Below are 24,723 nucleotides of genomic sequence, written 5' to 3'. Positions count from 1 at the left end.
ACCTACATGTGGCCACACCATGCTGGGTGGCCCTGGCTGGGTCTGGGAGTCTGACGGGGACAATGGCAGACGGACTGGCTTTCCCTGGCTGACCGCCTCCCGGTCTCCTTCCCAGAACTATTACAGGGCCCAAGTGGGAGCGGGCCCAGCCCGAGGGGGACAGAGTGGCCTCTGTGGAGTGGCAGGGCAGGAAGGGGGAGGTCGGAGCCCGAGGGGAACAGGAATAGGCCCTGCCCAGGGCTGGGCCCAGATGGAAAGTTGTCCGCCTGGCCCGCGGCCGGGCCCTGGCAGGCCTTCTCGGTGGCTCCTGGCCATCTCACTGGGCCTTTGTCGGGGGCAGGTGGGAGGGGGCGGGGACCTATGAAACCACGGGGCAGGACCCGCCTTCGGTGTGGGAGGGGGCCGCCAGGAGCCGGAACCCTGCGGGTGGGACTGAGTTCATGGGCTTGGACGGGGGCCAGGGCTGTCCTGGCAGAGCAGGGGAATGCAAGGAGCGGACACTCCGTGGCCACACTGTAGCCCAGGGAGCAGAGGCCCGCAGCCCTCAAGGGCCCGGAGGACGCCCCAGACCTGGCCCTCGGGGTGGCTGCAGACCCCACAGGTGGTGGGCCCCGGGACGCTCTCCGGCTCCAGGCCTTGGGACCGGGGGGACGGCCTTGGCTAGCCCTCTGCCCCTCTGAGCCTGTCCCACCTGTTGGAGGGACACGGCGAATGGGACGGGTGGGCTCCAGCAGGGAGGCTTGACCCTGGTGCCCAGTTTCCTCGACCCCCAGAGGGAGGGGTCGGGGACAGCGCCTCTTGCGCCAGCTCCTTGGGAGGCAAGAAGACACACCCCAGGGGAAGGCTTCAGCCCCAGACGCCACCGACAACCAGTGACCCCTGGGACTGGCCTCTCGGGAGGTGCTCAGGACACACCAAGGCCTCCCAGGTCAGCGTCCTGGGGACCCACGACCTCAGCCCCTGGGAGCGGCCAGGCAGCTGGTAGAGTCTGATCAGAGGGCCAGCAGAGCACCCCAGAATGCCCTGCTCCCCCAAAGGACCCCCGCTGCTCCTGCCACTCAGCCACGGGAGCCTGTCCCTGGGACAGAGCAGGAAGCCACAGGGTCATTCCCCAGGGTCCCCTGGGAAGGACCAAAGGCCCGGTGGGGAGGGGGAAGGGGAGGCCCGGCTCTTCTCTGGAGCTGAGGGGAGGCAGGGAGGCTCAGGAGGAACACTTCCTGTGGGAGGCTGGGAACCTGGACTTGGGATCCCTCACGTCCAAGGGCTGCCGAGGAGGGGGCTCAGGGTGCCCTTCACGGCACCTACCGCAGGCGGGAAGGCAGCCAGCCGGGTGACAGCGCCCTCAAGGTCAGGGCCAAGGACCGCTGCAGGCCACGGCCACCCATCCCTCCCTCGCCGTCCTGCCTGCAGGGAGTCTGCTGAGCGCTCAGGGCTGCCCACCCCACAGGGCACCCAACCTGACCCAGCGTCCCAGCCGGCTCAGCCACAGACCAGACCTGCCCAGCTTCTTCCCCTCTGCAGCGGGGACGTGGCCCCCCCTTCCCAGGGGAGGCCAGTGCCCTCCACTCCTGCTGCCTCCAGAGCGGGCAGGACTGGCCAGGGTCATGAGCAGCCAGGGGCCTCCTCACCCGGCTCCCCAGGTGCTGTGCAGGTCAGGTAGACCCGACCCCCTGGGAGGTCCACGGTGGCCCTGGGGGGCACAGAGACGGGCTGTGGACAGGCGCTCCTGGCCTCTCCCCTGCAGCAGGGGAAACAGAGAGGGCAAGAAACACTGAAATGCAGATGGACACAGCTCAGCGGGGGCACAGGAACCCAGGGGGCACAGGAATCGGGGGGCACAGGAATTGGGGGGGCAGGTGCAGAAGGGGAGAGGGTCCCGGGCGGGTCTGAGCCCGCGGGAGCTCCTGGGCAGGGAACCTTGCTCAGGCCTGGGGACAGAGAGGGGGAGCATCTAGGGACACCTTGGACCCAGGAGGATGAGGCAGGGAGGGGCCCTGGTCTGGCCTGGGGCGGGGCCAGCTGAGCAGGGCTCTGGGCTCCCAGGCACCCGGGCTCCTCCTGGAGACCTTGCCCCAGGGCGGGTGCAGCTGCTCAGCCAGCTCTGCAGCCTCAGCGCTGAAGGCCCAGGAGGAGGGGTTCCCTGCCTCTGCTCCCAGGCAGGGCCTCTTCCCAGGTGGCTTTAACCCCTTGCGTGGCCCGTGCCAGCTGGTCCTCTGACCTTTGCCACCTCTCACGAGGGCCCCCTGATGGCCTGTCCCTGGAGATAATCTGCTCATCTCAGGATCCTTAACACATCTGCAGAGCCCCTCCAGCCCCAGGGACTCTGCACCAGCTGTCCTCTCTGCCCGCAGGGCCTTTCTCCCGGAGGCCCACACGGCTCTTCCCTTCACTCCTCAGGATGGAGCCCCATCCGGGTTCTCCTCCTGCCTCTGACGGGGCTTCACTTTTCTGTGCTCCTCTGGTCACTCGCGTCTTGGTTGTGGGTTTTTCACCAGAGTGTGGGTGGCCCTAGGTGGGTCTTGTCCTGAGGATCCCAGCGCCCGGCACAGCACCTAGCTCACAGCAGGAACTCCAGATAGACACAGCGGGGATGCAGAAGTGGGGGAGCTGCCCAGGCGAGCAGCGGAAAGCGGGGACCTGCCCTCGGCTGCCCGGTGACGGGGCTGGGGGTGCCCGTCCGGCTGAGGGCGCAGCTCGGGGCCTACCCTGCTGGCACCACGCTCGCGAGGTCTGAGGGTGGGTGCAGGAGGCCCTCCGCCATGCATGGGGACGGGCCATCACGCTCGGGGCCGTCTCCACACATCATCTATTCACCACCCGTCCACCTACTTATCTCTCTAGCTGTCCATCTGTCAGCCCAGTCCTGGGAATTCGGGGGTTGGGGTCTCTGGCGGGTCCCTCTCCCGCCCGCTGGCCCTGAGGTCTGGGTGAGCAGACTCGGGCACAAGTGGGCATCAGCGATCCCCGTCTTCTACCCCCAGGTCCCGGCCACATCCTCCGCCCCCCTGCCCATGGCTCCCAGTGCCCCTGGCTTTAGCGACGGGGTCCACCCAGCAATCCTGAGAGCGAGCCCCCTCCTGAGGCTCCGCCGTCCAAGCCTGGGGCCGGTGACAGCCACGGCAGCTCTCCCTGCTGCACTGGGCTGGGCGGCCAGGCGGCGGGACAGACTCTGGCCAGACGTGTCCTCCCCAACGCGTCCTCCCTCCCCCGGAATTCAGAAAACCCAAAGCAGACACTTGGTGTGTCTCCCGGCCTCCTCCCTCCACGCTGCAGGGCGGACTTGCTGTCCCTCCTTGGGAAGAAAAAGGCCACAGGAAGGCGGGGATCCCTGGCCTCCGTGGCCACCCCTGCCAAGACGGGGCGGGGGGAGAGGCGCCAGGGTCCCTGGGCTGGCCATGGCAGGGGCATCAGAGGGCCCTCGTGAGAGGTGGCAAAGGTCAGAGGACCAGCTGGCACGGGCCACGCAAGGGGTTAAAGCCACCTGGGAAGAGGCCCCGCCTGGGAGCAGAGGCAGGGAACCCCTCCTCCTGGGCCTTCAGCGCTGAGGCTGCAGAGCTGGCTGAGCAGCTGCACCCGCCCTGGGGCAAGGTCTCCAGGAGGAGCCCGGGTGCCTGGGAGCCCAGAGCCCTGCTCAGCTGGCCCTGCCCCAGGCCAGACCAGGCCCCTCTTCCTGCCTCATCCTCCTGGGTCCAAGGTGTCCCTAGATGCTCCCCCTCTCTGTCCCCAGGCCTGAGCAAGGCTCCCTGCCCAGGAGCTCCCGCGGGCTCAGACCCGCCAGGGACCCTCTCCCCTTCCGCACCTGCCCCCCCATTCCTGTGCCCCCCATTCCTGTGCCCCCCGATTCCTGTGCCCCCCGATTCCTGTGCCCCCGGTTTCCTGTGCCCCCCGGTTCCTGTGTCTTGCCCCCTGATTCCTGAGCCCCCCGGGTTCCTGTGTCCCCCGCTGAGCTGTGTCCATCTGCATTTCAGTGTTTCTTGCCCTCTCTGTTTCCCCTGCTGCAGGGGAGAGGCCAGGAGCGCCTGGTCCACAGCCCGTCTCTGTGCCCCCCAGGGCCACCGTGGACCTCCCAGGGGGTCGGGTCTACCTGACCCGCACAGCGCCTGGGGAGCCGGGTGAGGAGGCCCACGGCTGCTCATGACCCCGGCCAGTCCTGCCCGCTCTGGAGGCAGCAGGAGTGGAGGGCACTGGCCTCCCCTGGGAAGGGGGGCCACGTCCCCGCTGCAGAGGGGAAGAAGCTGGGCAGGTCTGGTCTGTGGCTGAGCCGGCTGGGACGCTGGGGTCAGGTTGGGTGCCCTGTGGGGTGGGCAGCCCTGAGCGCTCAGCAGACTCCCTGCAGGCAGGACGGCGAGGGAGGGATGGGTGGCCGTGGCCTGCAGCGGTCCTTGGCCCTGACCTTGAGGGCCTGTCACCCGGCTGGCTGCCTTCCCGCCTGCGGTAGGTGCCGTGAAGGGCATCCTGAGCCCCCTCCTCGGCAGCCCTTGGACGTGAGGGATCCCAAGTCCAGGTTCCCAGCCTCCCACGGGAAGTGTTCCTCCTGAGCCTCCCTGCCTCCCCTCAGCTCCAGAGAAGAGCCCCAGGCCTCCCCTTCCCCCTCCCCACAGGGCCTTTGGTCCTTCCCAGGGGACCCTGGGGAATGACCCTGTGGCTTCCTGCTCTGTCCCAGGGACAGGCTCCCGTGGCTGAGTGGCAGGAGCAGCGGGGGTCCTTTGGGGGAGCAGGGCATTCTGGGGTGCTCTGCTGGCCCTCTGATCAGACTCTACCAGCTGCCTGGCCGCTCCCAGGGGCTGAGCTCGTGGGTCCCCAGGACGCTGACCTGGGAGGCCTTGGTGTGTCCTGAGCACCTCCCGAGGGGCCAGTCCCAGGGGTCACTGGTTGTCGGTGGCGTCTGGGGCTGAAGCCTGGACAGGACATCCACCCCTGGACAGACAGCTTGCTGCCCTGTCTGATCATTGAGTCTCTGTCTGGTGCCCAACAGAGTCTTTAAAAGGCCAGCGGCAGCCGGGCAGATCTCCAGGGACCAAACCCAGCCCCTTCCTCCCTCCTCAGAAATGGCCAGCCAGAGAAAGGGGCCAGTGACGGCTGCTTGGGAGCAAGCTGACCCCAGGGCCCACTCAGTGTCCCCAGGGTGCATCCTGGAGAGGCTGTGGGCTATGGCTGGGCTTCCCTGGGCAGGGCGACACTGTGGGTCAAGTGTTGAACAGGGACTCAGGTCCCAGGCCTGGTGCGTTGACCGGAGGCCACCAGAGTGGCACCTTCAAGTCTTGACCTCTGGGACCTCTGTGTGTGGCTTTAGCTGGAAAAGGTCTTTACAAGATGTCATTAAATTAAGGATCTTAAGAGGTAGCTTCACTGCCCTTGCCCCCACCCCTGAAGCCAGCTGACCCTGCCGTGTCCCCAGGACTGTGGAGAGGCCGTCTCCCTGGCGGTCAACCGTCCAGTGTGGGCAGCCAGGGAACTCACCTGCTGGGGAAGAGGGAGTTCACCTTTTTCTTCAACCCCATGAGGAAGCTGCTTCCAAGAGTCACGACTTCTCTTCTGGATGGGACAGCAGCCCGAGTCCCCTGACCTGGCCTACATCTGTGATGCCCAGACAGGGCGGTGCCCCCAGGAGGGGGCTGGGGTGGGAGCACGGTGGACATAGGGAACATGGTTTGCATTCCCAGGTGCCATGGGGGCCTGCCTTCCCTTGACCACTGCCCAGGAGCCTCCTGTGTCCAGGAGATGGGCTCAGTGGATGGAGAGCAGGGCTGGCCTCGCTGTGGGGCCAGGATGGCGGTGGCAGTCCCAGGTGCTAATCCTTCTGGGCCCAGAGATGGTGTCATGGTTTAGATGTGAGGTGTCCCCAAAAGCCAGTGTGTGAGACGGCAAGAAACCTCAGAGGGGAAGTGGCTGGGCTAGGCGAGGCCAGCCTGGTCAGCGGTCAGTCTCCCGGTGGGATCGGCCGGGCGGTGACGGGGGCAGGTCCCTGGGGAAAGCCTGTGGGGCTGATATTCCGTCAGCTGAGCTTCGTCTCTCTCTCTCTGCCTCCTGGTGCCACGTCCTTCCCTCCTGGCCCCTCCCACCAGGATGCCCAGCCTCACCTGGGCCCAGAGCTGACCAGGACTGCGACCACTGGCACTGTGAGCCCCGCAGCAAACGGTTCCTCCTTGAATGTCCCTGTCGGTCCTTTTTGATCACAGTGGCAAAAAAAGCAGGCAGCCAGAGGATCAATGGTCAGTGTTCACAGTGTCCAGAAGTGGGTCAGGTGTCCAGCCCTGATGACACTGGGGTCACCTCAAGCTCCCACCTCCAGATCACAGGACTGAGGAGGAGGAGGAGGAGGAGGGTCACCAGAGGGGAGGTGGCCAGCCCACCAGCAGAGGAGGGTTCCAGTGAGCGGACCCTGGACACTCTGGGCCTCTGTGCTTCTCCCACTACTCTCCAGTAAGGGTCCCTGAGAAACGTCCAGCCCCCCGTGATGGACAGAGGCAGCAAGGCCCTTGCCCACCATGGCAGGACCAGATGGCCTATACATGGCGGTAAGTGCCCCGTGCGTCCCTGTCCCTGGTGTGGGCATGGCCATCGGGCTCCTGTAGCCCAGAGTGAAGGTGCGTGGGCAGCACGGGCTTCGCCTGTGCCCCTGGGGCGGGACGTGGACCTTGGTCCACAGGAGGCGCCCTCTGCACAGCCTCGGATTCCAGGCCTGGAGCCCAGCTGCCCCGGGTGCCCCAGAGCCATGGGCAAGGCAGGTCCTGGTGCTGGCCACCGCTCTGAGAGCCTGTGGGGCACTGCGGGGGCCTCCTCCCAGGGCCGAGCCAGGCGACCCTTGGACCCTGGAGCTCTGCCTGAGGGACTCTGCCCTTGGCAGCCGGTCATCTCTGAGCTGTGGCCATCTCGGCCTCCTGGGTGTCCCTGGGGACCTGCACAGGCACAGTGTTTGAATGCAGCAGCCACAAATCCAGTCCCGAGAGAGGACGTCCCCAAAGGGGCTTCCGGGACTTTTCTGGAGCCTGAGATTTGTGCCCCCCTCTGTCTTGTAGGATCTGGATACTGCATGACCTGAGGCCAGGCCTGTGCCTTCTGCCAGCCTTCATTTATTCTGCAAAAAAAAAAAAAAAGACACTGCTCTTAGCTCCAGTGACTGGAGAAAGGCCAGGGAAGGCCCAGGATTGTGCCCTGCACCTGGGAGCTGAGGAATCGGGTCCTTCCAGAGGCAACGGTGATCTGGGTTTGGGGGGTTTGAATTTTTTTTTTTTTCTGTTAGTTGCTGGGTTTTGATTCAGGTAAACTCACGGAGTTGATCCCTTTGATTATTCATCATACAAAGGGTGCAAAGAGGCCGGGCCGGAGGCACACGCCTGTCATCCCATCAGCTCGGGAAGCCGAGATAGGAGGATCGTGCATTCAAGCCTGCCTCAGTAACAGCAAGGCTGGGGAGGTGGCTCAGTGGTCAAGTGTCCCTAAGTTCAATCTCTGCTAACAAAAAAATAAAAAATAAATAGAAGTGTGAAGATTAACAGCCTCCATCACCCCCAGCTCCTGGGAAGGGCCGTGCTGGAACAGAACCCAGACCAGCAGGCGGGGCACACGGAGCTCCCACGCCTCCATGTGAGGCTGGATCTCAAGCCGCTGGACAGACCCGCCCAGTCGAGGCTTGCTCAGGCCCTGCCCTTCCTGTCCTGGGAGGTGGCTGCTGCCTGCCATCTCGGCTGAGGTGTGTCACACTTGGGGGACCCTCCGCGATGTGCCACGTCCCACAGCCAGCTGGGGTGAACCCGGGACCTGAACTTGGCTCTGATTCGAAGCCTGAGCCCTGGGTCCCGCTGAGGCCACCCAGCATAGCCCTGGGTCTGTCCACCCCAGTGGACGCCAGGTCATCTTGTAGGTCGTCAGTGTGGTAAGATGAATAGAATGGGGGCCGTTATTGGAGAGTGGAGTCCAGGAAAGCAGAGCAGCACTGGGGGACATTGAAGTGTTAAGGTCCCCAAGGCCTGGAGCCCGTCCTGAGGAACTGTGAATGAAGCAGCCCCCAGCAAACAGGGAGGTGCTCATCCAAAAGCCGCCCCAGGCCCGTCCTGCCCAGATGAGTCCTGCAGCCCTCCTGTCCCCCACCTGTTGGGCCTTCCCACCTGCATTCCATCACTGAAAGGTAACGGAAACAGAGGACAGGAGGGTGGGGAAGCTGAAAGAAGAACTTAGCTGTAAAAAGGGAAGACCTGCCCCTTCCACGGAGTCCGCCTTTTGGGTCCCCTTCTTCCTCCGGGAGAAGTCTTTTCTGCTGTTCCTAATAAAGCCTTCCACTGTCCACTGTCCACTCGCCTCGGCCTGCTTCTCTGGTGTTCTACTTCAGCATCGGGGAAGCAAGGACTCAGCCCCAGAGAGCAGCTCGGCCTCCTGAGGGCCTGACTCGCCTCTCTGCACCTGCTCCAGGGGTGGGGATGACCATGAGGCTGCTGCCCCTTCAGAGACCCCCCTGGCCACATCCGGGAGAGCACAGACCTTCTGCCCTCCTAGCCAGCTCCTCGGCCAGGGCTTTGGAAGCAGATGTCCATCCCGCCCCCCACCCTAGGCACTGAGCAAGGAGCTGCAGAGCCACAGTCCACGGCCAGCACCACGTGTCCCCGCTGTGTGGCCTCCGCCCAGGGCCTCGGCTCCCCTGGCTACAAGACTGGCCACAACTTGGCTCAGTGGTTTCCTTGTTCAAACCATTTGGGCTGGACCTGGCCACGCCGTCTCCTCTTGCTCAGCCTCCTCATGGAGGGCCCGAGGGAACCAGTGACCTTCCAGGCCCCGCACAGGAAGGAGGCCCCGGGAGAGCTGAGGGGAGGGACTGTGGGCGGGTCCGTGGGAGAGACCTTGGGAGGGGCCGCGGGAGGGACGGTGGGAGGGGCCACAAGAGGGACGGTGGGAGGGGCTGTGGATGGGTCTATGGGAGGGGTCATGGGTGTGTTGTGGGAGGGACAGTGACAAGATTCGTGGGAGGGGCCGTGGAAGGGACCATGAGAAGGGCCATGGGTGGGGCCGTGGGCAGGACGGTGGCCACACTCAGGTGGAGCGCTGGCCCAGGCGTTTGGAGACGGGCTCTTTACAGAGGCAGTTCACAGCAGGTCATTAGCTGACCTCCAAGCCCACAGGACTGGGGTCCTTACGCCAAGGGGACACCTGAAGGGGCAAGAGGACGTGGGGACTCAGGCAGAGGGCAGCCACAGCCATGGCCAGCAGCCTGGAGCAGGTCCTCCCCGCACAGCCCCAGTAGGAAGCCACTTGCCTGAGCCCCTCCAGCCTCCGGACCCCAGGCCGGGAGCTCCGGCCCTCCAGCCGTCCAGCCATGGGCAGCCTGGTGACAAGGACGGCCCCAGGAGGCACCTGTTTTCACTAGCCTTTCCCACCCCATGGCCCACTGGAGCCTCGCCCCCTGCCCCAGGGGCCCAGGCACATGCCCTGCAAACCCGCGAGGGCCCGGGCACGTGGAGTCCACCAGGGAGTGGCTCTGGGGGAAGCTGAGGTCAGACAACCAAAGCGGAGGTTCAACGATGGCTCGGAGACGGGTCCGTGAGGTCCCAGATTAAAAGGAGGACAGGACCTGGAGCCAGGACCCGGCTGGGGCCCCGAGAGGCTGCAGGACCCGGCTGGTGCGAGGAAGATGACGTTTCAAAGAAAGGGCGGATGGATCAGCCTCTACCTGCTGTCCACCGGCCCCCCATAGGCACCGTGAGGACACGGGGACTCCATCAGGAGGCTCGGCTGATGGCTAAATCAGAGTCTGTTCTCTCTGTTTGGCGGAGCAATCCCAGGTCACCCGCACAGGCTGACCACAGGTCCCCGAGCGCTGCTTCCCATCTTCTCAGGACGACTCCTTGAGCCCCCTATTTGGGGTCGCAGACCCGGGCGGGCTCAGCACGACCCTCTCCTGGTTCCGGGAGACCCCAGACGGAGCGCACCTCCCCGACAGGCGGAGGGCGCAGGCTGCCCGGAAACCACCTCTGACCCTCCCACCATCCCGAAGGGGGTGCTGCTGCCTTTTCTTTTCCTTCCAGACCAAAGACCCCCATCTTTTCCACACGTGGTCCTGATTGTGAACCTAAAAGGGTCTCAAGTTCTGGCCCCGCCGCGGGCGTCACGGCGCCGCAGTGGCTGTTCCAACCAGGCCCAGGCGCTTGCTCCAGCTCCAGGGACGGTCAGGCTGCGGGTACCCCTCAGCCTCAGGAGCTGGACAGGCCTGGCCTGGTCCTGCAGGTCTCCAGCGGTGGCCACACCCCTCCCTGCCCCCCAAGCCTCACGTTGGGTGCAGAGGGCCCTGGGTCTGTCTGCCTGGCCCCTCCCTGCCGGCTGGCATCTCACCAGGTGGTCACTACGGTGGTCAGCTCCTGGTGACGCAGGTCCTTGATGCAGGAGGAGACCATCCTAGATCTGTGTTCAGAGGACAGGCACAAGGCCCCTGGGACCTGCACTTGGTGGGTCAAGGTCATGCTTTCTGCTTTTTGTTTTTTAATCTCTGTGCACTAGGGATACCAAGAATCGAGTTTTCCCCTGATGGACGGTCCAGACAGCAGGCCGATCACCAAGTCAATACTAATGATGATTACGACAAAATGTACCCAGCTCGGACCGTGCCGTCACTCAAAGCACATCGTCTTGCTGGATTCCCAAGACACTCCTCTGAGCTGAGATCAGCACTCTGGAAACCACCAGCACTCCGGAAAGATGAAGAAAGCGAAGCGTTGGAAAGACTAAGGAACTCGCCCAACATCACGTGACGGGTAAGACTCCAATCCAGTCAGTCCGGTTCAGGGTCTTCTGACCACGAACACAGAGCAAGCAAAGGAAACGGGAGGGCATGACATCAGTTGAGCCCCTGAATCCAGCCATGCCTGAAGCTATCCCCAGATTTCACAGTAAATACAAACCAATCCATGCCTCCCATTGGCTCAAGCTGCTTGATTTCCACATTCTGCTTGGGCAGAAGATGGGAGAAAAGGATGTTGGTGTCTCCTGGAGTCCACGTAACAGGGCTCTGCCCACGAACACAACATCTCTTCCTGTGGTCCTACTACTAATCCTGCCCTAGGAAACTGAGGGTAAAGAGATTAAGCTCCTCATCCAAGTCTATGCAGCCAATCAGTGACAGGTGGGCTGGAGTTCACTGTAAGCTGCCTGACCAAATGTCCCTGACCTTGACCTCCTCCATTAGAATCCAGAGTGTCCTTATGTCGATTTGTAAGGCACAGCCCAACCTCCCCAAAAATTGGCATCAAGGATTCCCATAGAGACCCAGAAGCCAGGGCAGATAAAATGGGGCTTTAAAGAGATAATAATAACAGACGGGCGTGATGGCGTGAGCCTGTAATCCCAGCAGCTTGGGAGGCTGAGGCAGGCGGCTCACAAGTTCAAAGCCAGCCTCAGCAACTTAGTGAGGCCCTAAGTAATTCAGTGAGAGACCCTGTCTCTAAATAAAACACAAAATAGGGCTGGGATGTGGCAGATTCGTGCACTCACAGGAGTCTGGGACCGCTCTGTCCAGACCACAGCAACCATCCTTAGCAAGCCAAGTCTCCTCACTCTGTTGTTCAAGTGCAAAAGCTTTCCATCTTATGGCGTCCGATGCATTCCCAGTTCCTTGGTTGCCTTTGGCCTCACGTAAGAAAGCTTGCCACCTCAAAGGGATGAAGACACAGCTGCAGGTTTTCTTCTAAGCCTTCTATGTTTGTAGCTCTTGCAGTGAGGTCTTTTGAGTTATTTTGCACTTAGTATGAAGTAGGAGTCTATTTCTATTATTTTGCAGGTGGCTCTATAGTGGTCCCAGCGAAATTTGTCAAAAAAAAGACTTCTTTTCCCTGTTTAATGGCTTTGGCCTCCCTGTCAAAAATCAATGCACCGTGAACGTGAGGCTTTATTTCTGGACTTTGGATTCTGTCCCACCGACCCACGTGTCGACCCCGATGGCACCACCGTAGGCACCCTGATTCCTGCTGTTCTGCGTGAAGTTTTCAGATCGGGAAACGTGGACCTTTAACTTCGTTCTTTTTCAAGATGCTTTTGGCTACGCCGGGTCCCTTGCGTTTCCATGTGAATATTAGGACTGCCTGTCAATTTCTGCCCAGAGGCCACCTGGGATCCTGACAGGGATTACACTGAGCCTGCGGGTCCACTGAGGAACATGGGTCCTCAGCAAGTCTCTGGCCTGCGGACTCGGGGTGTCTCTGTCTTATTTCTTCTGACCACTTTAGGGCAATTCTTTTTCTTAAAATTGTTCCTGTTTTGTTCTTTAGGATGCTATTACGGGATGGAATTGTTTTCTAAGTTTCTTTTTCCAATGGCTCATTGCAAATGTACAGAAAGGCGATTGATTCTGTACCTTGATCTTTTCGCATGCAAAATTCTGGAACCTGGTCATTGAGACCTGGTTTGGGGAGCAGCATCCTTTGGATTTGCTATAGACGAGATTACGTCATCTGTAAACAGAGATCACATCACTCCTTCCCTTCCAGGCCACACACCTCTTATCTCATTTTCTGAACTAAGCCCTGGCTGGAGGCCCAGGACCGAGGTCAGGAGGAACGGCGAGGTGGATGCCCCTGGCCTGCTCCTGACCGGGAGGTCACACGTGCCCTTCCACCCTGGGTCTGCCATACCCTGCAGGCGCATCCCAGCCAGCTGTTCTGCTGGGTGAACCGCAGTCTTATAAACAGACCTGAGATAAAGGTGAACCTCCCCCACCGCAAAATAACCACAGCTTCGTGAAAAATGGAAGGAGATAAAAAGAACAAGATGGAGAACAGATGGCCCTGACCAGAGAGAGCCCGGTCCTGCGCCAACCTGTGAAAACCAAGAAGAAACCAAATCTTCCAAGAGGCCAGGAACTGATGGCTCTTGTAATTCCAAAAGGGAGGTAAAGGGTGGCCAGGAGAAAGCCAGGACTGGTTGGAAGCTGCCCCAGAAGGAGGCGGCTCTGTGTTCCTGCCCTTCCTCCCTGCCCACTGCTGGGCAGGCAGCTTCATGCCTAGAGAAGCAGCCCTGGGAGGCCTGGAGGCTCCGCACAACGGAGGCCAGACACCCACAGACATTTGCATTTGGGTCCCAGCTCAGTCCCGGCAAGTCCCCCAGAGCTGCCCACTTGGGGCTTGGTGCTGGGGCTCCTCCTCCTCCAACCTTCAACAGGAGGTTTCCAGAGACCTGAGCAAAGCCCGGGGCGGAGACTAACCAGAACCTCAACCGTCCCAGGGGCCAGGCCGGGCAAAGACGGCTCCACATAGATACAGCCTCCATTCTCTCAGAGCCACGAGGGAACGTACGGCAGGCAGGAACCAAAGCAGAGGGTGCAACGCCGAGGAAAGGAGCCCAACAGAAAACAGCGTGGGAAAACCGGAACCTGACAGCAGACATGGGACACTCAGCCGCGAGAGGCAGAGGTGACGATGCCCAGAGCTGCCACCACGGGGTGGCTCAACAAGGGACATCCAGCTCCGCGGGTGCAGGGTCCTTCTCGTGGGAGAGAGCGTTTCATCGCTGGGGAAATACCCGAGAAAACAACGGGGAGGGAGAAAGGCTTCCTTTGGCTCAGGGTTTCGGAGTCCACGGTTGGCCGGTCCCCCTGTCTGGGGTCAGCGAGGCCGAGCATCATGGCGGAGGCGTGGGGAGGGAGGCCCACTCAGTCCTCCGCAGCCAGGAAGCAGAGTCGGGAGGCCAGGTGAGTTGAGCCTTCCAGGGCACAGCCCAGTGACCCACCTCCTCGGCCACGCCCACTCACTCGGCCACGCCCACTCACTCAGCCACCTCCAAGGCCACACCCACCCTCAGTCACGCCCACTTCCTCACCACGCCCACCTCCAAGGCCACGCCCACTTCCTCACATGCCCACCTCCAAGGCCACGCCCACCTCCCAGGCTCCACCCACCTCCATCCAGCACCAGTGAATTAATCCACCAAGGAGGTCGAAACCCTGTAATCCACTCACCTCCCAAAGCCCTACCTCCCGACAGGCTGCAGCCCTGGGCACAGGGGCCTTTGTGGAGCACTCCAGGTCCATGCCACAGAGTCCCTCCTGCAGAATCCGACGGGGAGTCCATGCCAGGCTGCCCTCCTGGGGTCTGGGGTGGCTGGTGATTTTGGAGTTCCTGCCCAGACCTCTGCCTTCACCTTCACATAGCAGTCTCTGTGTGTGTGTCCCTGTATCCAGTGTCCCCTATTATGAGGAGACAGTCACCCTAATAACCTCATCTTAACCTGGTCATCCCAAAGAGCCTATTTCTGAGAAGGGCACATTCACAGGCCCTGGGGTGGGGATGCCAACATCTTCTGGGGGCACAACTCAAGCCGAATCACGAGGAACTCTCTTTCCACGAAGAACAAAACCCCCAAGAGATAAAGCACCAAAGAGCAGCCATAGGAAAATGAGAGGAGATGCAACATCTGAATAACGGAGCTGAGATAGCCCAGGGAAGGCGGCCAGCCCTGAGCCAGCCCCAGCAGCTGCCTGGAGTCCAGGGCATAGCTATGAAGTCAGTGCCCAGGCCCTGACCTGGTGACGCTCTGGCTTCCCAGGGACGCCAAAACCACAGCCACGCTGTGTTTGGGTCTGTGGTCAGAATGCCCAACCTTCCGTTCTGCAGCCAGGTGGTGTTTGGTGCCTGAGATTGGCCCCCATCAGTCCCCGTGAGGCCCCAGGATGCAAAATGAGCTATCACTTTGCAAGCTCCCGTGGTTCCCAAGGGGCCCCTCCAGTGGGAAATGCAGATTTCAGGATACCAGAGTTCCCCAGGGCAAGGCAGGAACTAAGGTTCTGAGCACCGACCAGGAGGCAGGAATTTATCAGCTAAAAGCCTTACAAATTGCCATTCTACAGAGACAAAGATGGGGTTCAGAGAGGCTTGATGGTTAGCTGAAAATCAGAAACGTCATTCATACTAGTAGGCTTCAACTACAAGCCCCTTGCTCTGCTCACTAAACCCTTGCTCCAAGTCGTGTCTGTTGGCAGAAGGTACTCACGTGTCACCACCATAGCAAAGAGAGTCAAGTGAGTCTCTTTCATAGACTTTTCAATCACTGTTCCAATAAAACAATTTGCAGGCATTAAAATCTGAATGTCATATGATTTTCGCAAATCATACCTATTATTCTTTAAAAATATTTTCAGCCACTCGTGCCAGGCACAGTGTGCATGCCTGTCATCCCAACAACTTGGCAGGCTGAGGCGGGAGGATTGCAAGTTCGAGGCCAGCCATAAGCAACTGCTAACAAGAACCTGTTTCAAAATAAAAAGGGGTGGGGATGTCGCTCAGTGGTAAAGGGCCTCAGGGTTCAATCCCCCGGCACCAAAAAAAATTAAAAAAAAATAAAAATTTTCAACCACTTGAAACTGTGAAAGTCCCGTGCATGCCTCGGGAGGCCTACAAGACCAAGACGGAACCCGTAAAAGCTGCCTCCCTTATTGCTAACGTAAGTTGGGCTCTGGGGATGCCCCTCCACGTTCCGCAGAACTGTCACAGGGCTGGGAAGGTATAGCGGTCACAGGGAGGAGGCCCTGCACCACTAGGCCCCAACACACCCTCTCTGTGTGGCACCTCTTCCCGTGGGGACATTTCTGCCTTTAGGAGGAGCCATGTGCCTGGCTGTCCCCTCTTAGCAGCCCCCTGAAGTGGCTCCTGCCTCTTCCGACTGGTGGCCTGGCGACGGGCCGCCTGCTCCAGGGTGAGTGGGGGCCGCCCGGCTCCTCTCCCTCCCATTACCTGATCTGTTCCTAGGCTCCGTGGGTGCTGCCACGGAGATCCCCGCAGCAGGCGTCCCCTGGAACTTCACGGCATCCTGTGACAGGTGGTTTCGCCCCACGGGGACGTCTCAGACTTGCACGTTTTTTCAGACTGTCTCCCCTGCGGCCAGTTGGAGGTCTCCGGCCGACCCCTCTAAGTGGGCACATCCCTCTGCGCACAGGCCAGGAGGGCAACCCTTTACAACTGCCTCGCTCCACACCTGGGCCACCATGATGGCAGGATATAGGCGTCCACTCTGCAGACTGTTGGTGGCTCATCCAGAGGCGGTAGCTCCACCGTCTCTGTCCTGGGGGCTTGGAGATTTGTGCGGCACGAGAAAATCCTATTCTCAATTAACAATAGGGACTAAGCATGAACTCAGGCTTGCTAACACTGAAACAGTGGCAGGCGGCCAGGAATAATGAGTTCTCCCACCGACGCCATAAACTGTAAAAAAAATGAAAGAGACAGTAAACATCACTGAAACAAAAAATGAACTTTCAATGACGAGAAGAGAAACCACATTCGTCCCAATGTTGCTTGTAAATGCAGAAAAGTCAAGTATGTGTCAAAAATATCACAGGATTGGGCTGGGGCTAGGGCTCAGTGGCAGAGCGCTTGCCTGGCCTGTGTGAGGCACTGAGTTCGACTCTTAGCACTGCTTATAGATAAATGAAATAAAGGTCCATCAACAAGTAAAAAACATTAAAAAAAAAAAAAAAAAAAAACACGGGATTTCGTTTTGCATGTGGCCCTGAATAGATTTGTTCCTTTCTTTCTCTGGGCCACAGAAAATAGTGAAATTAAACAGCCTAAGACAATCCCAAAACGCTTTTCATCCCTGGTGTTATCAGTGAAGCACCAGAATCAAAGTGCAGGGGGGGGGAAATGGGGAGAACAGGCTCCAGAGACTGTTAGAGCCACCACCCACTGCGGGGTCCCGAGTCTTGAGCAGAGGCCAGGGACACACTCCTGGGGGCCTGAGGTGGGCCTGGGGCTCTGACCACCTGAACAACATCCCTCTGTGTCCTGCGGTGACTTCTGGGGCCGACAGAGTCGGGGGGACAGCCTGGGCAGGACCTTGTCCACAGGGCCTTGGGATCTGGGACTGGGGACTGCCCTTCCAGCCAGTACTGGACGGAGGCCCTTCCACCCGGGCCTTGCTCTGGACAGGAAGCTGAGCTCTTGAGAGTGACTTTCGACTCCCCTGAGGTCTCCGGGGGGCCCTGGATTCCAGTGTCCATGACAGAGGACTGCATCCCAGCTGTTGGGGTGGGTTCTTCCAGGGCAGGAATGGCTAACGTGTGGCCGGGGAGGCCAAGTCTGGACTTGGCTGGAAGGGAACACTCTGCTCCGTGGTGCTGGGCAAAGCCCGAGGGTGGACGGGGCCCACGGGTGGACGTTTTATGCCACTGACTGGCCTTGCAGGTCCAGCTCACCAGTGCCTGCAGGGAGGGCCGTTTGTCCCCCCCACCCCACCCCCTGCACACACCACAGCCACCCTGTGCGCTGTACTGGGCAGCCCTGGAGAATGGCTGGGACCAGGGACATGCTCAGGGGCTGGCTGCCTTCCTGTGCCCCCGCCGACCCAGGTCTGCCCAGCCCCAGCCCCCTCCTATTTCTGACCATCCTGTGTCCTTCCTAGGGAAGTCGGGGCCTTCCCTGCAGTGCCCAGCTGGGCAACGCATCTCCCTCCAACGACCGGTGGACGGGACCTTGCTCCACCTCCAATCCCACAGGGCGGCTCCAACTCCACCTGGACACCACCTCAAGGCTCTGAGCAGCTCTCTCTGCACTACTGCTGAGAGGTCAGGGCGAGATGCCCAGGACCTGATGCTGACCCTGCCTCCTGCCCCCAGCAAAGGTGGCCAACTCACAGGAGTGTGGCAGCAGATGGTTGGCACAGGCCCACGCACACTGCAGCTGGAGAGGGGTCTACCTTTAGTCAGGGTGGCTTCAGCCTGGTCTTCCTGACCATGTCACCTGGCCCCACACCTCAGCAGGGGCCTGGACGCTTGCCCTCAACGCTGGACCACTAGACCAGAAGCCCAGGCCTCCTTTCCCATCCCAGGGCTGCAAGGAGCGAGCCGGCCCTCTCCTAAGAGGCACACCTGCACCATGGGGCTCCAGCAGTGGGTGCCAGGCCAGCCTCTGGCAGAAGAGCGAGGGGAGGGCTTGCAGATGACCTCTCATCTAAAACTGGCAGGGGAGCGCTGGTAAGGTTTCCTTCCAACGGAATCTCTGCCACTCAGGACCCCCATCAGGGTCCCCAGGAGGGCACGGTGGTGGCGCACATCTATAATCCCAGCTCAAGAGGCTGAGGAAGGAGGACTGCAAGTTCAAAGCCACCTCAGAGACTTGGCGGGGTCCTGGGTAACTGGGGACATGGGTCAGTGAGTGGTTAGGCGCCCCTGGGTTCAATCTCCAATGCTGAAATGGGACCAACAGGGCAGCAGCCGGTGACCCCGTCCAGCCCCATCCCCTGGGGCTGGACACCCTTTCTTCCACATTTCCCAGCTCAGCTGCATTTTCACCTGCGTCTCAGAGGCACTGGCCCCCAAACGACTTTAGCTCTGAAGGACGGAGGAGCCGAAGGAGTGGCCCTGGCCCTGGCCCTGGCGATCCTGCCCGGGTTCACCCCATAGGGGCAGAGGGGAGACGCTCTCCTAAGGGCAGGCGCTCTGCGTGACACAAAAATAAAGATTTTCCAATGTAAATTTTACTATTTTATTTGTGAAAAAACTACAAGCAGAATTCATAAATAGACATTTCTATTTAAAGCAGGAAAATGATAAAGTGGCTTCTAATAACATAGTCGTGCACATGCCAGTAACAGGAATATATTAACATCTTTTATTTGCTAGACAAAGAGCAGTGTCCAATATAAATTTCCCCAAAACATTTAAGACCTGTGAATTTCTGACCAGTTCACAAAACCACCAACTGACACTTTAGCATGAAGAGAAAACAAACCTAACAGACCGTCAGCTCTAGAGACCTTACAGAGCAGAAACTTCCAAAAGCGTTATACAAGCTGTCTTTCTGGGCAAATGGAAAATAGAGCTCGTATAATACATGAACAAAAATTCACAAGGTAAGATTATGTTTTGACATACTTAACAAGCATTCTCTATTTGTCTCCAACAAACAAAGCTAAGGAAATAATGTAACCATCTTTACACAGTAAATTAAGGTTACGAGTCATACACAAGAACAGAACTGCTTGCGCATTAGAAACTGTCCGGCTCCATCGTCCAACTCTAAATGTCGGCTCTTACACCATTTTCGGTTACATACAAGCAAAGGTTATTATATATTCAGCAATTAATAAACTTTCAATAATTTAAGATACGGTAGCTTAAAAAAGTAGACTGAGAATGGTCTCGGTAAGGCAGGTGGAACATCATATGGAAGGACTCACAGAAGCTCCTGCCGACGTTGTGTTTGAATATCCAGATTGGAACGGAAAGGTTTGGGTTCAAATAGTTAGTGGGAGTCGGAGGTCTTGACCTCTGTCTTAACTGCGCGACGCAAGCAGAGCGGACAGGTCAGCTGCCGCACGCGAGTGACATCGTGTGGTGTCGAAACAAAGGGAAACTTGCGTTAACACTGTGCTTTTTGTTTTGATTTTTCACCTGCTTTCTGTGCCACTGAACACCGAGTGTTTCTGGTCCTTTCAAGGTACATCCTCATCACCTACGCTAGTGTTCGGACGCACTGCCTAGGAACCGCAGGGCGGGATGCAGCCGTGGGAAGTGGGATCCCGTTTCCAGAGATCCTGCCTGAGGGATGTCACCAATTTTGGAAATTCAAGGTCTCGGGTCCCCACCACCTCGCTGCCCCAGACACGAGGCAGCTGTGGGCTGGCCCTGTGACATCTGGTGCTTGGACAACACGCCCTCCGTCTTGCCCCAAAGGCAAGCTGGGCCCACTCGTCCTAAAGCCAACCCCCCTTTCCTTCACCTCTCCCCATTCTTTAATTGATCACGGAGGCAAAACCAAAAAACCAAGACACTGGCGATGGATCACTGAGCAGCCTCTGAGTAGCTGGATCGTCAGCTTTTCCACTCATTAGGGGTCCAATCACTTTACATGAAACTGATTTGCAAAAGCACACAGTGTTCGTGAACAAAGTGCATGCCAACACTGACTGGTTCCAAAAGCAGTGCAACCCACGAGTTTGGTGGCATTTAATTTTTTTAAAAAAGTTAATTAAAAAACTTAGCAATTCCTTACACCTCTGGAAAATAAATATGGCTGACTAATTTACCCTCCCTGAGACCCGTAATAAAAGGAATATTAAAACTTTTTAGAAGGAATGTCTTTGCAATATCCCACTAATATTAAAACGTGGATTTAAAATTCATAGTCAAATCACTATGTATTATATATTCTGATGCTTATAGAAAGCACCTGATTTCCTTTGGTTCATTAATAAATACTTTAAAAAGGTATTTAAAAAGATAAGCACAGCTTGCATCCCAGATACAAGCATTATTTTAAAAAGAAGGGAACATTGTCCATGCATTTGAGAATAGGACCACAGCAACGAATGGCACTGCTTTATAATCTATGGTACATTGGTGACTACAGCATCGTTTTAATGTAAATGTGAGAGGAACCTTTCCTGCTGGCTACTCAATTCAAGCTGTTAATTTTTTTTTCCTTTTACTTGTTGCCTCCAGATAGAAATTAGTTCTATTATTAAGGAAACCAGGTTCTTAACACCAAAATGTGGTGCTTCATTACATAACACACCCTCCCGTGAGTCCTTAAAGCAAGATCAAATAAAGGAAGGTTAACATCAAGTTCCCACGCCCGAAATGACTCTGGTGTACTACCAACTCAGTGGGTGTGAATGGGAAAGTCGGGGAGAAGAGAGACCCCCAAATCCAAACAAAAGCAAAGCAAAGCAAGCAAAGGCCGTGAATCAAGGAGGATGGTGTCACTAGATCAGATGAGTGGCTGCCCCCCCCCCCCCCAGGACAGTCAAGAGAGGATAAGGAACTCTGGAGCACGCGCTCTGGCCAGGGGTCTCTGCCAGGGGAGGCCTCGCGGGGCAGGCAGCATGGCCTTACCCTGAGCCTCGGCCACTCAGCGCCAGAGTCCCCGCCCTGGGGGATCTCGAGCTGGGTCTCCAGCACGGGCTCCGCTGGGGGCCTCTCGTGTGGCCGCGACCTTTGCGGAGGAGAATGAACCACAGTAGGTTTTAAGAAAGAACAAGGAGGGAGTCTCACGTCTGCACCAGCAGGGCGAGGGTCTGAGTGACAGGGACGTGAGGCAACCAAGTCCAACTGTAAAGCCCCCACAGCCAGGACCCCGGAGGTGGAGGCCAGGGTGGCCCTGGGGCCCAGGCCTGAGGGGAGGCCTGGAAGATGGGTGGACCCAGGGAAAGCCCGTGAGGCCGGGTGCTTGTGCACAACAGCAACGTCAGCGTGTGGCCGTGACTCACACCAACACGTGGCATTTGGAGCTCCTTCAGGTACTCCTGGGCGACAGAGCCCCCACTGCACCACCTGTGATTTGTCATTACCCCCTGCCAATGCAGGCCATCTGGAGCAGTCTTTACCTCTGAGATCACATTGTTTAAAAAATAGAGAATCTTTCTATCGTCAGGACTCATTAGACAGATGAGAGTCAGGTTCCCACGTGGGTGGGACATACTCCACGCGAGACCGACTGTGACTCAGTCTCAGCACTTTCTGGAAGGGACTGTCCCAGATCTGCACTGTTCCATGTTGTCTTCACAGTGTATCAAGCACCAGCGCTGCCGTGGATTGGTTTCAAATAACCCTTTATATATAATTTTATATTTATATATATATAGTTATATCAAAACTGATAGTACATAGTATAACTGGAAGAAAGAACTAAACTTAAAGGATATGCTGAAAGGATGGAGTTGTGAACACAATAAATAAAAGTCCCCCCCCCACGCCCCCTCAACAAAACAAAAACAAAAAACCAGTTGTCATGTACATGGAAAATTGTGCACAGCAGATTTTTTTTTATATAAAAAGTAGATTCAGGAGCACATCCAATTATAAATGATTGTTAGGAAAATCATATAAAACAATGGAATACATAAAAGTGTCACGAGTAACCGTCAGGGTGCGAAATTCCTGGGTGGCCAGATGCCCGTGGCGAGCAGGAAGCATCCTGCAGAGAGGCAGTGGCCGTCCACAGAGACTCCAGGCGCAGGCGCACGGGCAGGTGGCGGGCTGCATCCTATACCCTGATGCGAGGTCCTCACTGCCCCACGTGCGGCCTCAGAAGGACTCGTCCTGCACTGCTGACATGTCGCCCTTTGGCGTGGAGGAGCGGGAGGAGCCCTTGTCTGTGCTCTCTGACCCCGAGCTGCTCTGGTTCTGCTGTTCTGACCCTGCACTGGAGGTCACTGTGGACGAGGACGTTGAAGAGGAGCGAGTCTTTTCTTTAAAGTCTGTGATAATGACGGTGACGTTGCCCACAGTTACTGCCAACTGCTGTGCGGTGCTCCTGTCCACGTTTTTCAGCCGGGGCCTGAAATGCCAGGGGGAAGGGCGGTTAAGAAAGGTGTGGTTTAACAGCAGCTTCCAGCAGAGGGTCACCCCACCAGGACCTGCTGGCACCAGGGCTCCAAATCCAAGGGGCCTGTCACAGATGCCCAGGGATGCCAAAATGGCCACTGCCGCTGCCACCCACCCACCACGGGTGCTGTCAGCCGGCTGAGCTCCGCCCATCACAATCCTGTTCCTCACCGTCCCCACCCAGCTCCTCGCCCACCCCCAGGGGCCGCCCTGGGCTCTGCACTGTGACTACAGACTGACCGGTCAGCGCCTGGTCCTGGCCCCGCGTACCTGGAGGTGTGATTCGCTTCGCTGGTCTTTGCTGTGGCGTTGGCAGACTGTATGCTGTTGGCTTCGCTAGGAGGGTCTTTCAGGATGTCCGACTTTGGTCTGGGGAAGAGGCAGGGCGTTAGCTGCATGCACCCCAGGGAGCCGCCCCCCGCCCCCAGCGGAGCCACCCCCGACTCACTTGGTTTTCTTGTTGGTGTTCTTCTTGGTGACACTAGGACTGATCTCCTTCTCCTTCTCGGGCTTCTCCTTGTCCTGCTTCTCCACTTTCTCCTTCTTCTCCTTCTTCGGGGGTGGTGGAGTGGCATACTGCTGAGCCACCTGTTGTGCCACCAGCTGAGAGTTGATCCGAGGTTTTCTGAAACATTGAAGGAAAGGTGGCGTTCAGTGGTTTTAAGTATCTTAAACACTCACTCTTGCTTGCTGCCTTGTTAGGTATTTCATTACAGACATCTGGCGACTCAAGGCCAGATTCTGTGGTGCTGCTTGAACGTTCATTTCCATACAGATAGACGAGGCACAGAAGTTCTCCTTGTTCAAAGGAGGTGACACACTCACACTGCTGTGTGGCCAATAAAAGAGGACAGTATTCTCAGAGTGCCAAGAACACTACTTCTTTTGAGCTGTCAAGATTATACTGACTGACATCTTTCAAACACTCCTGCAGCACAAGGTTAATCTCGTTTTATTAAATGGACATCAGTAATCCCTTGAAAAGAATGAAATTAGAAGTGTGACATCCACTCCTCCGTCTAACTGCTCCGGCGCTCCCTGCAGCTATGAGTGGCAGGGACGACCCACAGGAGCGAGGGGACGCCGCAACTGCAGCTCACACCAGCTCCCAGGGGTGCAGACTGGAAGTCACTATGGGAAAGTCAGACAGTGGCATATTCATCATGCCATCAGCCGTTACGTCTGTGCCAATCTCCAGCTGACACTGGCGCGTAGCACTATGCTCACAGAATCCGCGTGGTGTGGAGCGCTTTCCAACGCGTGACCACTGGGACCCGAGGAAGAGAGGAGCAGACACCTGTGCGTTTCCTCCCTGGGTGGACCTCCTCAACTGCCATGAGACATCCCAAGGCTCCCCACGGGTGCCAGATCCACTCGATGGGTGGAGACAGACCTGATACCCCCACAACTACCAACTGATCTCAGGCCAAACAGCTCACACAGTGTGGGGATGCTGGACAAAGGGACAACTCGTGTCCAGGTCAGGACAACATGCTATGCTGCAAGTTCTTTGCAAGACTTGGGAAAGCGTGCAACTAAAAATCCATGAAATGTTTATTTCTGGAATTTTCCACTTGAATTTTTTTTTTTTTAAACTGTGGTTGACCACGGGTAACTGAAACTGAAAAATGAAACCTGGGATAAGAGGACTCTTGTAATACTAATTTCCAAAGACCCCCTCATTGACACAGACATGCCCTGCAGAGAACACACTCCCCAGGTGCGAGCCAACTGGGCCGTCCACAAGCTGAGGGACTGGAGGCCTCAGAGCAAGGACCACCCTCAATCTCGAGCTCCCCTCCATTCTCCAGCACAGACAAGCATGGCTGGCCCAAGAAAGGGGGCGCCTGGACCAGCGTCAGAGTTGGTCTGCGAGGAAAAAAAGAGGCTGGGAAAACCCAGGCGATTCTGCTGTTCTTCCTGGGGTGCAGCAGGGTAGGACAGCCACCCCAGGCAGCAGCAGGGGAGCCTGGGTGCTGCTTGTGACGGGGCTCAGTGGTGAGCACACAGCTGCAATCTCTCCACTGGCTGCCACCCAGCCTCCAGGTGTGCTGGCTGGAGAGCAGGCCACGGGGCACCCAGGCCATTGGCCACTAAGAGGCCCCTAGAGGAGGGGAGCCAAGGCCCTGCAGACACTAGCACGTCCTCTAGGCCTCTCCTGTCTCTTCGTACAGTCTAACAACTGAAGTGGCAGCTACTCTGACCCATACCACCATCTTTAGAGGATGGCCTGTTAAGGCTCACAGATGACAGTGACACTGTATGACACTTCACAGCCTGCACAGGAATACGACCCATCACAAGCCTCAGGGAGCACCTCAAGTCCCAGCAGGGTCACAACAAACCGCCATGCATAAACCAACCCTCAGGTGCTCACACAAAGTGCCTCAGCCCATTCAGTGAAAAAGCGGCCTGAACTTCATGCCAAA

At 58.0% G+C, this 24,723-nt stretch overlaps 1 protein-coding gene across 1 annotated transcript in view; it reads right to left on the bottom strand.

The window, feature by feature from the left end:
• Positions 1-18,428: 18,428 nt before the first annotated feature.
• Rybp (RING1 and YY1 binding protein) overlaps positions 18,429-24,723 on the bottom strand; it is a 71,405-nt gene continuing 65,110 nt past the window's right edge. Inside the window, exons 3-5 of the mRNA XM_077106185.1 lie at positions 22,743-22,919; positions 22,565-22,663; positions 18,429-22,247 (exon numbers count right to left, since the gene is read on the bottom strand). Coding sequence (XP_076962300.1) covers positions 21,995-22,247; positions 22,565-22,663; positions 22,743-22,919 — 529 coding nt within the window. The 3' untranslated portion in view covers positions 18,429-21,994. The remainder of the gene's footprint in view (positions 22,248-22,564; positions 22,664-22,742; positions 22,920-24,723) is intronic.

This window comes from Callospermophilus lateralis, chromosome 20 (genome assembly GCF_048772815.1).
Source record: "Callospermophilus lateralis isolate mCalLat2 chromosome 20, mCalLat2.hap1, whole genome shotgun sequence".
NCBI classification, from domain to species: Eukaryota; Metazoa; Chordata; class Mammalia; order Rodentia; family Sciuridae; genus Callospermophilus; species Callospermophilus lateralis.
This window is presented reverse-complemented; position numbering and strand designations above follow the sequence as displayed.